The sequence below is a fragment of the Azolla caroliniana genome, unplaced genomic scaffold (genome assembly GCF_043228905.1).
Source record: "Azolla caroliniana isolate FFs.n. ecotype wild unplaced genomic scaffold, voAzoCaro1.0.p SCAF_14, whole genome shotgun sequence".
Taxonomy (NCBI): domain Eukaryota; kingdom Viridiplantae; phylum Streptophyta; class Polypodiopsida; order Salviniales; family Salviniaceae; genus Azolla; species Azolla caroliniana.
The window spans coordinates 1,584,192-1,597,448 of record NW_028230449.1 but is presented as its reverse complement, the minus strand read 5'-3'; the positions used below and the strand labels follow the sequence as shown (position 1 = coordinate 1,597,448).

General features: G+C 40.4%; 1 protein-coding gene across 1 annotated transcript; it reads left to right on the top strand.

The window, feature by feature from the left end:
• The first annotated feature begins 4,159 nt into the window (after positions 1–4,159).
• Positions 4,160–7,849, top strand: LOC147855131 (serine/threonine-protein kinase PBL34-like). Its single transcript, XM_087330417.1, has 6 exons — positions 4,160–4,395; positions 5,935–6,245; positions 6,341–6,476; positions 6,566–6,702; positions 6,785–6,908; positions 6,994–7,849. Exons 1-6 carry the CDS (start codon positions 4,275–4,277, stop codon positions 7,389–7,391), a joined length of 1,227 nt encoding a protein of 408 aa, XP_087186543.1. The 5' UTR covers positions 4,160–4,274; the 3' UTR covers positions 7,392–7,849.
• Positions 7,850–13,257: the final 5,408 nt, after the last annotated feature.

The following is a 13,257-nucleotide window of genomic DNA, read 5'->3' as shown; positions in this document are numbered from 1 at the left end:
CAAGAATTTGAACCATCAAACACTCACCACCATAGACATTGTCCATGGATGGGACTAATCTAGGGACTAATCTAATGGTTTTGTACATATATTGGTCCAGCCTATATGTATGTATGTATATGTTTGCTACATTAGTGATCAGATTTTTGGGGTATTAATTACAATGTATATTATTGGATTTTTGGATCTTATTTTGTATGTATGTATATGCTACATTAGTGATCAGATTTTTGGGTATTAATCATGTATACTATTATTGGATTTGGATCTTAGCTGTATGTATGTAGGCTACCATGTATATGCTACATTAGTGTTCGGATTTGGGTATTCATAATAGAGAGCTTGAACCAAAACCATGCATCAAACTTAGTTGAGCTAACATGCTGGAGTGTATTTTTAAGGCCCTTGTTTACTAAACTTAGTAGGAAAAGACGGATATGTAGATGGAACTGGAAGGCCTTTTAACTTTAACCATTAACTTGAATTACTACTGATAGATATGGCCACTTTTAGAACTTATGCCTACTTGGTTTAGGTAAGTTTCACTTTAGAATCCAAGAAAAGAATGGAAAAAGAGTGCTCAAAAAAGGTGTTAAAAAATAGCACCAATGCTTAGCTACCTCTTCTACATGGCCCCACTCTAAAACTCACCCTTATATAAACAACCCCCATCACAAACTAGCTTTCAAAGCCAAAGCCAAAACCAAACCCAAAGTCTCTCTTTACCTTTTCCTTCAAGCTTTGGTGTAACCCCTCCATTTAGAGAGTGTTTTGTAGTACATAACATTCTTCTCTCCCTTTCATACTTGCTTTTTCGTTAGCCTCGTTGTCTTGCTCGGTAACTAGTACTTGATTTACCTCACCCACATCATCATGTCTTCCAATAGTACCACCCCTATTAACATCTCGGTCTCGTACAACGGGAAGCTTGTCAATGAAGGTGACAAGATGAGCCCCTTCCAGACCATCGACCAACCTCACATCTTCATTGACGACTCGAGGTCCCCCGGCCCAACCACTTACTCGGTCATCATGATCGACCGCAATGCGACCCGTCCCTTCACAACCGGGCCCCTCCTCACGTATGTTCACTATTGGGCCGTCTTCTCCGCGTCGGACGCATCCTCACCCGCTAGGATAGTGAGATTACTCGCGCCGTATGTGCAACCCGCACCTCATGACTTCCTCTTGCACCGCTACGAGTTCTTGGTTTATGAGAACTCGCCATTCACCACCTCACCCCCTGCCAACTACCTCTACAATGTTGGGGCTCGTTACACAACCGCCCTCCAAAACCTCATTAACCCTAGGGAGGACCCCCTAGGCTCTACATTCTTCATCGAGCAACTCTAGGCTAGATGGTTAATTCCTTAGCTCTTTCTTCTAGGCTCCTTCATCCTTAACACCTGCCGGTCTTCTCTTTTTGACGTCTCTACAAGAAGACCTTTCTAGGGGGTAAGTTAAGTGGGTCACCTCCAAGTAGTTAGTTTTAGGTCATTTACATGTATCATGTTGTTCTTTTGTTCCTAACAACATGTAGCATTCTAGAACATCATATGCATTGTGCGGCGTGCACACACGATATGTACGTTAGACTACCCCACCCCATCCTCATGCATAGGGCCTGTATACTACACTGGCTCTAAGTTGGCTATTTTTTGGTGAAACCAAGATATTTTGGGAAGAAGATCAGACGATGATGGTTTGATATTGTTCTTCTTTTCATTTTAGTTTCCAAATTTTTGTATGCAAGAGATCTTATATAATTCACAAACATGACTTTCTTTTGTCTACTTTGTTGCAAATATGTTTTACTTTCTTAAGTTGGAATCTATGTACATAGGAACCTTAAATACTAATGGCATGGATCTAATGACATGTCAACTTTCAAGATAATTATACAATAACTAGTGGACAAAGAGAAGGATCTCATCAAAGAATGACCGTGTTGCATACACTAGCTATATTAGATTTTATTTTAAGGATTATTATGATGCTAAACTAGAGTGCAATTATCCTCTCTTTACCAAATCCTCGTCTTATATGCTTCAATTGTGGAGTCTTATGGTCATGTTATTGTGTAAATATCTGCGTATGCCGCATTTACATAATTAATGGTTATGATCTTCAATAAGTGTGACGTCCACTTTCAATATTTTTTTCTTGCAAATTTAATTTTGCTCTTCCTTATTAGCGTGTGTGTGCATTGCATGTATGCATTGTCATGGTTTGCCTAATCACATTACACCATTTGCTTGATTCCATTTTGAGTATCGCTTAATGCTTGTTTCAAATTAGTGTACACAATTTATGATGACCAATGAATATACCTACACCAACCGTTTGCATCTAATTTGTTTCCATTACTACATAACCCAATAATATTTCACATTGACCCTGATAATTGTATACTTGTTTGCATTATTTCCATTACACTCCATTTATGTAAACAACTGGTCAATTTTGTACACACAACAGAGAGGCATATCCAAGCATATAGCTCCTCCATGAATATACCTACACCAACCGTTTGCATCTAATTTGTTTCCATTACTACATATCCCAATAATATTTCACGTTGACCCTGATAATTGTATACTTGTTTGCATTATTTCCATGACACTCCATTTATGTAAACAATTGGTCAATTTTGTACACACGACAAAGAGGCATATCCAAGCATATAGCTCCTCCATGAATATACCTACACCAACCGTTTGCATCTAATTTGTTTCCATTACTACATATCCCAATAATATTTCACGTTGACCCTGATAATTGTATACTTGTTTGCATTATTTCCATGACACTCCATTTATGTAAACAATTGGTCAATTTTGTACACACGACAAAGAGGCATATACAAGCATATAGCTCCTCCATAATAAACATGAGCATTCAAACAAAGATGAAGACGATGATATATTAATGTCCATTAGGAGAGCGACAATCGTTACAAAGCAATTTCCTAGTCATGCAGGTGGGCCCCCCCTTCCCTTATAAAATGGTGAAGCATAAAAGAAATGTAAACGAAAACTTACGCTAGTTGCCAATTTTTGTTGTTTTATTTTTATTTCCCATGAGTTTGTTTCCATGGTCTAGAAGTCGACCAGACGACATGCTTGGTGGTGGTGTTGATTGTTTTTCTCGCTTTGGAGTTCGAGAGGACTACTTTGACTTTGTCATCATATGCAACGCAATTCCAAAATGGCACTTTTCTTCCCTATCTGGTACATGACAAGTAAAAAGGTCACATCCAATGTCCTTTTTTTTTGCGCTCAACATTTAGCCAACCTCCACTTTCTATAGTCAAATGTGTGCGTGCCATCCGCGTGATGCGCGTCTTGTCCTCTTGGATGTTGATGTTTAGATGTGAGCTTTGAGCATTGGGCATTGGCCAACCACCGCCACCGAATTTCCCCAATAAGGAGTATTTAATGTGGCCGGTAACAATGTGCCCAAAACGCAAATCTATATGTCAGTATGTTATCCCAATATTAAGTAATACATCGACTCATGCGTGTGTGTCGGTTTCTTTTACTTTCAAGTTTCAATTATGTATGTTCCTTAGTGTAAGTAGTACACTTTTCTTTTCTCCCAATCATGTTTGTTCTTTAGTGGTTAATGCATCAGTAGTAGCAGTAGCACTAGTGCTAGGGAGTTTGTAAGACTTTGGGTTGAGTACACCACGAAAATCATCAAAAAAGAAAACTACGAATCAATCGAACGCGCTGGCCGGTAGGTGTGCCCATGGATGGATGGGCATGCGTAGCAGCAATGTTGTCTTAATTCGGCCACCCCAACTGCTCAATCGATCGCATTGCAAGGGTCCATCGGGTACCTTGGATAAGTCGAGGTGGTGGTAATACATTGGGTGGGCGGGTAGGAATAGGATGCTTGCAGACACCTAGGGGCAAAATACCGACCCAAGGAATTGGCCGGCTGGTCGCCTAGATTTTGTCGTAAGATGATCTCTCTTCTCTCTAGTCTCTCTCTCACACACAAGTTAACAGGAGACATTTGATCCTCCTCTTTTATTATTATTATTATTATTATTATTAATTATCATTATAATTTATTACCATTAATATTATTATTTAAGTTTGACAAGTAGCCTCTCCTGCACAGCATAGTGACCTTCCCACCTTCTTCTCTGCCTTTCCTCTGTTAGGGTTAGGGTTAGGGTTAGGCTCAGGGTCAGGATCAGGGTCTGGATTAGGGTTGGGGCTTAGGGTTAAGATTTGGGTCTTGGGTGTCTTCTCTGTCGATTCCCAATGGGCCAGGAAGCGCCACCGAACGTGCTCTCCTCTTTCTGGTCTTATCTATTTGGTTGTGATACTTGCTGGTCTGCTCGCTTAAAAGTGGAGAATTCTGGCGCTGAAATCGCTCATGAAGGTATTTATATCTTCCTTCCTTTTTCATCTCTGTCTGTGTCTGTGTGTGCGTGAAATCCAAGGGATTTGTTTCAGTTCTTTGTCTTGTTTTGGGTTTGCTTTCATGTAAATGATATGGACAGGTGTGACCTTTGAACTTATGAGATATGGTATTCTGAGGTGATCAGATGTGATATCTGGAGATGATCAGTTATGGTGATTTGGAATGGTCTGATGTGGTCTCTGGAGATGATCAGATATGGTGATTTGAAATGGTCAGATGTGATCTTTTAAGATTGCTGATGCAAGAAATGTAGGGCTTCTCCGATGAGAATGTTTACACTCCGAGATCACTATAGTATTTCTTCCAAAGTCTGACTCAGTTTTGTATTCCACAGATCCTATGAAATTTGTGGTATTTTCTGTTAATTCTGCCGATCTAGCTATGATATTTCTTATTTTCATCAACGTGAAGTTTATCTGTCTTACTGACAAAGAAATCTCATGCTATGTTTTCCAATGTACTGATTCCCCTGCAAAGCATCAGAATTATCAGCAAATATAGGGTATTTGATGGATTTGAATAGATTTCTTGAGTAGCTATCTACATAGTCTAAACATTACTTTATTTCTCGAGACAAAGAATGATATGTCTCATTCATCTAACCACGGAGTCTGTCATGCGCCAATCAATGAAGCAGTGCATAAACTAAGATCGGAAATTGGATCATATGAGGACATTTTAATACAATAATCATACTGTGCAGTGCTGAATACTACTTGCAATGCAACAAAATCATAGTTATCAATCTTGTTAGTTGGTGACAGTTGGAGAGACGAGCAGAGATGGGTTGCAATGATCTCATGTCACAGATATTTTCAACAATGTCATGTCAAATGGTTTGATGCAATTGGGACAGCTATTCTTCAGCTTCCTGGCCTGTTTATAAAACGATAGTCTTCCCAAAATTGGTAATTGTCCAAACTAGTTAAATTCCTAGGATTTCTAGCAATAGAATTTAAGCATGTATGAGATGAACCAAACTCGCACTTATGTTATGTCCACCTGGCTTTATTGTTCAAGGGACAGTGAACACCCAGAATTAGTAATTTATCCAATCAAATAAGTTTTCTGTGATTTCTAGCAATAAAAATCAAGGTGAGAATTGGTTGAATGAATTTTACAGTAATGGAACCAGATGTATCGTGCAAGTGGTAGAGTATTCCCAATTTTATACTTGTACAATCTCATAGATTTTCTGGGATAATATGCTACATGTATGAATGTAATATGCGTTAACATGAAGCATACTTGCCCTTGTATTCTCATTACTTCTAATTTTCTTGGGTCTTAATAACACGTACTGCACATAGAGAACTAATTCATTGGGAGCGAAACGAGAGTTCCCTTAATAATATACTCCTATGCATTGGAATGTGAAGATTTTTGTTAGTGATAGTAATAAATGAAATATGTTTCATCATAGCTTGCTTAGTTTCTTCCAATAAATCTGCAAGACCTGTTGACTAAAATGTGTACACATTAAAATATGTGATATAGATGCTGGATGCGAGGAAAAAATCTGCACAAAACCTCCAAGTGAGCAAACTGTCAAGTGTGAAACAACCAACGTGGAGGTCAAAGAAACGACAATGTTTATTCAATTGCTACGGAAATTTACATTTAATGACCTTAAATCTTGTACGAGGAACTTCCGCCCAGATAGTCTGCTGGGTCAAGGTGGTTTCGGTTGTGTATTCAAGGGCTGGATAGAAGAGCATGGAACAGCACCTGTCAGACCAGGTACAGGTCTTACAGTTGCTGTTAAAATTCTCAATCAGGGTGGTTTGCAAGGTCACAGGGAGTGGCTGGTGAGTCAATGCTCTAGTCCTCTCCGAAGAATCCTTCAAGTAACTTATCAGAGATGATATTGATGATGTAAAGCGATAAAATATGATTGGTGCAGGCAGAGATAACATTTCTTGGACAATTACATCATCCACACCTTGTGAAGCTTATCGGGTATTGCATCGAGGATGATCAAAGGCTTCTCGTGTATGAATTCATGGAACGAGGGAGTCTAGAAAATCAACTGTTTCGAAGTAGGACTGCTTTTTCTCATTAATGCATATTTGCATTGTGTGAGATATCTGTGTTTCTTGATATGTGAGTAATAAATATGGTTTTTTAGAGTCTTCATCTTCTCTCTCCTGGGATACACGCATGAAAGTTGCACTTGGTGCTGCAAAGGGCCTTGCTTTTCTTCACAACAGGAAGAAGCCAGTCATCTTTCGAGATTTTAAAACATCGAACATACTGCTAGATCTGGTTTGTGCTTCTGGTTCAGCTTGGTCTTTTATGATAAGCTAAGTGTTATGGTCCAGTAATAATACTTTGCGTTCTGGAACAGAATTTTAATGCAAAGCTTTCTGATTTCGGCCTTGCCAAAGATGGCCCTCAAGGAGACAAAACTCATGTATCCACACGAGTCATGGGAACCTATGGCTATGCAGCACCAGAATATGTCTTGACAGGTAAAAGCATTTATTTGGTTTACTCTGTAAAGAGGTATTTGCGAGAAGTGTGAATCTAAGTATGTTTGAGCTGTGTGTTTTTCAGGCCATTTGAACTCCAAGAGTGATATATACAGCTTTGGAGTTGTTTTGCTCGAGATTCTGACGGGGTACTGTTGTTTAGATAAAAACAGGCCTAATGGGCAACAAAACCTTTCTGAGTGGGCTCGTCCTTACCTAAACGAGAAAAAGAGGATCCTAAAGATAATCGATCCCCGTCTAGGTGGCCACTTCTCTGTTAAGGGTGCCCAGAAAGCTGGAAACTTGGCTCGCCGATGCTTAAGCAAAGATCCAAAGTTAAGACCATCAATGACAGAAGTAGTTGAAATGCTAGAACAGTTACAAAACTTGAAAGATTTAGCGAATCCGACCTCTGCATCTCAAGGTGTTAAACCATCATCTCTGATGAATGGAAGGCCTTCATACAATAGAAATGGTCTATAGCGACTATGGCAAGCTTGTATATTTATTGCTGGCTTGAACAACTTGCCACATACCAAGTGAAGTTGTGTGCATACAAGTTGCAAAATAACCTTGGGTAACTTTGTCTTTTTACATCATTGACACTTCTCCTAAGACTTGCTCTTCTATAGCAATATTTGACTGGCAACATTGATTGGATTGTCAAGTGTATTGCTATCAGTGACTCACAAGACCACAAACCAATTCTATGAAGATCGATGAGGTTCATTTGGGGATTGTATTCACAGAGCTGTCCATGCTAGGATGATCCAAGATGATTACTCTTGTGAATTGTTGTTGTATGTTGCTGTATATTGGATGTTATATCTTTGGATAGACATGTATAGATAATAATAGTAACATTGTAGCTCTTTTATTTCATTACTGTAGATTGCACTGCGCAATCACATAAAATCATGATTGTAAGATTGGTATCTTGAGACATGCTAGTATGCTCTTTTTCGATGCAAAAGTTTGTGATTCGACATGATTATAATGCTATATTATATACTAATCATGCATACAACAGCTTTTCTTTAAGAATGCATCAAAACCATGTGATTAAGATTGGGCGTCACTAATGTTATGGGTTGGTTCGGGTGCTTACACTATTGGAGAGAGGATTGTATGTACTGAAGTTTATTTTCATGTTCTAGTTTTTGGTCCAATGAACGTATTCAAGTTCCCCTTTCTGTCTTTTTAGTTCAGAAGAGATAAGATTAATCATGTCAAGTGCCAAAGTATAAGAACAAAGTGCTGGATATGGTGATTCAAGTTATTTGATATTTGGAACAAGTTATTGGTATTAGCACAAAGGCTGGGGTCACATGATATCTTTAAAGAAAATCAAAGATAGCCAAGTCGGGTTAAACATGACCCATAAAAAGATACATGTACTTAGTATGCTTGAGCGCCAAATGAGAAACATTTCATCTCTTGGATATCTCTATCTAACATTTCGGGAAAATGTACATAATAGACTAGAATATATGTTTCATCATCCATGATGAGGCCACATTTGACCTATGGGACCAAATTGACATATCTTGTATGTGAACCCTTCCTAAGAAGGGGGTCATTGCTCACCCTTCTTGCTGGACATGACACTCACATTATCATGCTCGTCTAACAAGTCATCATATTTCTCGCAAATTACCTTATACATTGAGCATGTGATAAGTAAGTGATATTCATCCACCATTGGGTTTTCAGTGCATACATTGCATATCTTCAAATTTGGGTGATGGTACCATGATGCTACCTCAACACCAAACTAGTGTGAGCAAGTGCGAAGAAGTGTTAAGGCTCTGTGAGAGCCAAAGTTCATGGAGGTAGCAGGGTGTGCAATTGGATATGTTTGGCATTTTTATCTTCTAAGTTCTATTGGGGCCATTGGGGGTTAATATTTGTAATGTAATGTTCCAAATTTGACATTTTAGCATCTTGCCACTTCATCTTTCATGCCTCTAGTAATCTATCCTCAATGATCACATACTTCATAGCATGACTTGAGAGTTTCCAATTGGTCTTTTTACTTCCCATCTCTTAAACCATTTCATAATGTCAAGAAACCAAGTAGATGAGAGGATTTTGATCTTATCAGTTTTTTGTACCTTATATCCTATGTTCTAAGCTTGTTTTCATAGTTTAACATGATTTTTGTGATATTCTTGTATACTCTTTGTGTGGTGTGTACCTATATGGGTTGGACACCTACTTCTAATAGCGCTAGGATATTGCAAATTTTACGCCCAATTGTCTACGTAAGAACGTTTTGGGATTTTCTCTATTTTATTCCATGTACTGTGAGATAGTGCCAACCCACATTTCCAAATTCCACTCCATAAAGCAACAATTGGACCACCATAACATTGAACAACATCAATCTCACTTCCCATCCTCTAGTATCAATGTGTTTGCATTGACTCTCAAACATACAATAACACTCTTCCAACATGCTTGAAGTCTAGACTCATAGCATATAAGTCAAACATTGGTAAATCAAGTCTTGATATATAGGTCAAAGATATGCGAAAGAAGTATACCTTCCTTTAGATTGAACCCGTATTGAGAAGGTACGAAATTTGTTTATACATTCTACCTTGGGGTCCAGACAACCACCGCAATCTTAGTGTAGTTGAACAAATATTGTCCTTCGTTTGCTTTTAGGCATTTGGCAGATGTGTGAGAACTTGCTCAGACAGTATGTCATCACTCCATTGTCTAAACTATGATCAAAGGATTTTGTCTAAATAGAAGAAAGCACCAACCTACATAAACGTGCAGGTAGGGTAGGCAAACTATAACAAGCATGTGTCAAAGTAAAGGATATGGAGGAAAAATACCTACTAGTCACTCTAAGCTTGGGGTGTTAGGATAAACATGTGTAGGATAATATATAAATTGTTTTAGAGAGGGAACGTGGCAATACTACTTGAGATACACATGGCACTCATGGTGGACATCAAATCATACCGTGTAAATGTAGCCTAAACCAAAACAAAGTAATGCTTCCAAGATTGGCAAATGGAAATACTATTATAGTCACATAAACTTGGCATATTGGGAGATGTACAAGAAAATGATTAAACACAATTGACCACACCCTTTAGCTCCATGCCATTTGAACAGGAATGGGGATTAATCCTCCTCAACGTTCTACCTTAATCTAGAGATTGGAAATGAGGAACAATGGCATTACACCTTGAAGCATTCATGACAATTCTATAATGATTCTCACCATTATTTACCACATAAATCAACCTCATACAAGTCGAAGTTGGACATAGGGACATATGCTCCCTATTGAATAGAGTGATCTTTAAGAAATACATGAGGCATTATTTTACATCATTGTATAAGAAACATTGTAACCTCCTGGCTAGCTAGGTTCACGTTGTAGCCTTTGGGCATTTTTTCTTAATACTATTGAAGAAAATCCTTTAATAAAAAATTGAAAAATGAAAAAAGAAAAAAAAGAAATACATGAATCACATGGAAACAACCTTTACACCATCGATGAAGATCATTTTAATGCTATGTTCGCTTTTATAGAGCATGTTTGTAAACTTCCTTGTTGTGATTCCAATATTTATACTCTATTGGATAAATACATCAACCTTGTATCAATCTATTTGGTGTCATTGCTTATCGTTGTTGGCCAGATTATGGAGGACAAGTGGGGGACGAGTAGTGCTACTCTTGTTGCGCTTGTTGATGTTCTCCGACTTCTTCCGGCTGAGGCATCTCCGTTCTTATGTTGGTTTCAACATTCTCTCCATTTTCGGCTCTTGCTCGCTTCTCCGACCCGATCGCTTGGTTCTGGTCTGCACCAACTTCCCTTGGTTGTTCTCCTTCGGCTTCATTTGGCAGCTCCTCCTGTTGCAGTTGCGGTTCCGTAGTCTACTCCTCATCACTTATATTTATTGCCGACGTCCGTTTTTCTGCTTCTAGCCGCCAACGCTCCTGTTCGAATCGCTCAAACTAGAGTTGTGTTCCGAGTTGATCACCATCAAGTCTTTCCATCAGCCTCCGGACGGCTTCAAGGCAAGCTCTGGCCAAGGAAAAGAAGTCGTCTGCTAACTCCTCCCGGATAGTGACAATACTTTCTTCATCCATCTTGTAAAAGTTGTCGCCAACCTTCTTTTGGTTTTCTGCATTTGCCCGGAGGATCTGTAATTCCGCCGATTGTTGCGGCCATTGAGTCCACCAAACCACCGAGCTGTCGTCGATAATCCTCTTTGTCCGGTCCTTCCATGCCTCCACCATTGCTTGGATCCATCCCACTTCGAGCTTTGTCTTGTCCTCTGTAGCTTGCTTGTCCTCCTTCAACTTCTTAATGAGGGTGGCGGTAACCTGAGCGTGCACTTCATAGTTCACCAATTGGGTTTGGTAGGTTGTTTGGACCCTATCCAAAGCCATTTTTGCCTATTCTACTTCTTCATAGTGCTTCTTGCTCAACTCCGTTTTGTCCTTTGTCGCTTCTGCGAGTGCCTTCGCCATTGCAACTGCCTTGGTTTGTTCGTCCACCAGCGCCTCCGTTTTCTTGGCCAGTTCCGTCCGTATTTCTTTAAACTTTTCTTGATGCCGGTCAAATTCCGACCCAAGCTTCTTATGTTCGGCGTCTAGTTGTTTGTGGTTCCAGTGCAACTTTTCAAAATCTTCTATTTTCTGCTTTAGCTGGCGATTTATCTAGGAGCGCGCTCGATCCTCTCTGTCCTTCTGCTGCCGGATTTCTTCTTTCAACCGCTCTATTTCTGTTTCCGCCATTCTCCGGAGTTTATCCTTTTCTTGAAGGAGTTGTTCTCGTTCTTCCTGAAGAGGAAAAACAACGCCTCCATTTTCTTGGCCAGTTCCGTCCGGATTTCCTTAAACTTTTCTTGCTGCTGATCAAATTCTGACCCAAGCTTCTTATGTTCGGCATCTAGTTGTTTGTGGTTCCGGTGCAGCTTTTCAAAATCTTCTGGTTTCTGGTTTAGCCGACGATTTATCTGGGAGCACGCTCGATCCTCTCTGCCCTTCTGCTGCCGGATTTCTTCTTTCAACAACTCTATTTCCGTTTCCGCCATTCTCCAGAGCTTATCCTTTTCTTGGAGGAGTTTTACTCACTCTTCCTTCAGCCGGTCGTTATTAGCCTGACTTTTCTGGAGATTTTCTTCCAATCTCTGTTTTCCTCTTCGGCTACTGATCCCTTTCTCTACCCCATAGTGCTTCTTGAGCAGTAAATTCTTCTTTTAGTGTTATCATTTCTTGATCCCGCTTAGTGTCTTTTGCCGGGGCTGTACTATCCTTCGGTTGTGCATCCGTTTCCAAAGCTTCCTTTTGTAGATTAGCTAGTGGCACCGGCTCCGTCGCTGCACTAGTAGTTTGGCCCATGTTGGCCATGATGGCCGCATATTATTTGGCCTTTTTCAATTCTTCCTCCAGGCTCTGGATCTGTGCCCAGGCCTTCTCTAATTCTTCGGTTGTGGCTAGCAACCATTTCGCTTGACTTCCGACTTGCCGTTGTTCTTCCTCCATCCAATCGGCCACACCGGATACGTGCTCTTCGAGCCACTTTAACCATTGGTGGCATGTTCCGTGTTGTGTTAGGGCAACAAACTGTTGCACTGGCTCCGTTCTTGGTTCGTGCTCCTTCAACAGTTCTAGTGTCCGCTCCGGACGACGTTCCTCGTGGTGCTACGTTTGAAGACCTGGTGAGGTAAGTCTCTCTGTAACCGATTCTTGTTGAAACATTGTCACCACTTTTGGTCTTATTACCGGCTCTTCCTCCGCCCTGGGTTCAACCACCACTGAGCGGGTCTTCGGGGTACTGTCCTACTTCGGACCCGATCCTTCCCCATGCTGCTCCATGTCACCTTTCCTTGGGCAATGTTGAAGGGCTTTTTGCGGGTTCATCTTTAGCCTCTTCCTCTGCGGTTTCCTTGTTCACCCTCCGGATCAGGTCGTCCGTGTCCGTGTCCGTGTCCTACCAATGCAACTTGATTTTGATTGGTTTGGCCATTTTCTCTGGAATTGGTTCCACCGGCTCTTGTCCTTGGGTCATCTGTACTTCTTCCTGTTGAGATGATTCCCCTACCATCCACCTGGGGTTGTGCTTTAACAGGATCTGTTGCCGTTTGGATGCCTTATTCGGTGTGGTTTCCGGCCGAGTTTGCTTCTTCGGCTTGATGGCATGTGTTGGGGGTACCAATAATGTTAGGCACTAGGTTAACCCACACAATGCCTTCTTCCCGTCCACTACATATGCGATGCTTGCTCGTAGAGAGTCGGCTATAATTACCGGCCAATCCACCTTGAGGCCTTCGAATGTTGCTATGATAAATCTGGCCCGATTCTTTGTCATGAC

Excerpts from the sequence above, each read along its gene's own strand:
- LOC147855131 (XM_087330417.1), top strand. The coding sequence starts at position 4,275 with ATGGGCCAGGAAGCGCCACCGAACGTGCTCTCCTCTTTCTGGTCTTAT. Across the intron at positions 6,246-6,340 it reads AAGGTCACAGGGAGTGGCTG|GCAGAGATAACATTTCTTGG; the intron begins GTGAGTCAATGC and ends TGATTGGTGCAG. Across the intron at positions 6,477-6,565 it reads AGAAAATCAACTGTTTCGAA|AGTCTTCATCTTCTCTCTCC; the intron begins GTAGGACTGCTT and ends ATGGTTTTTTAG.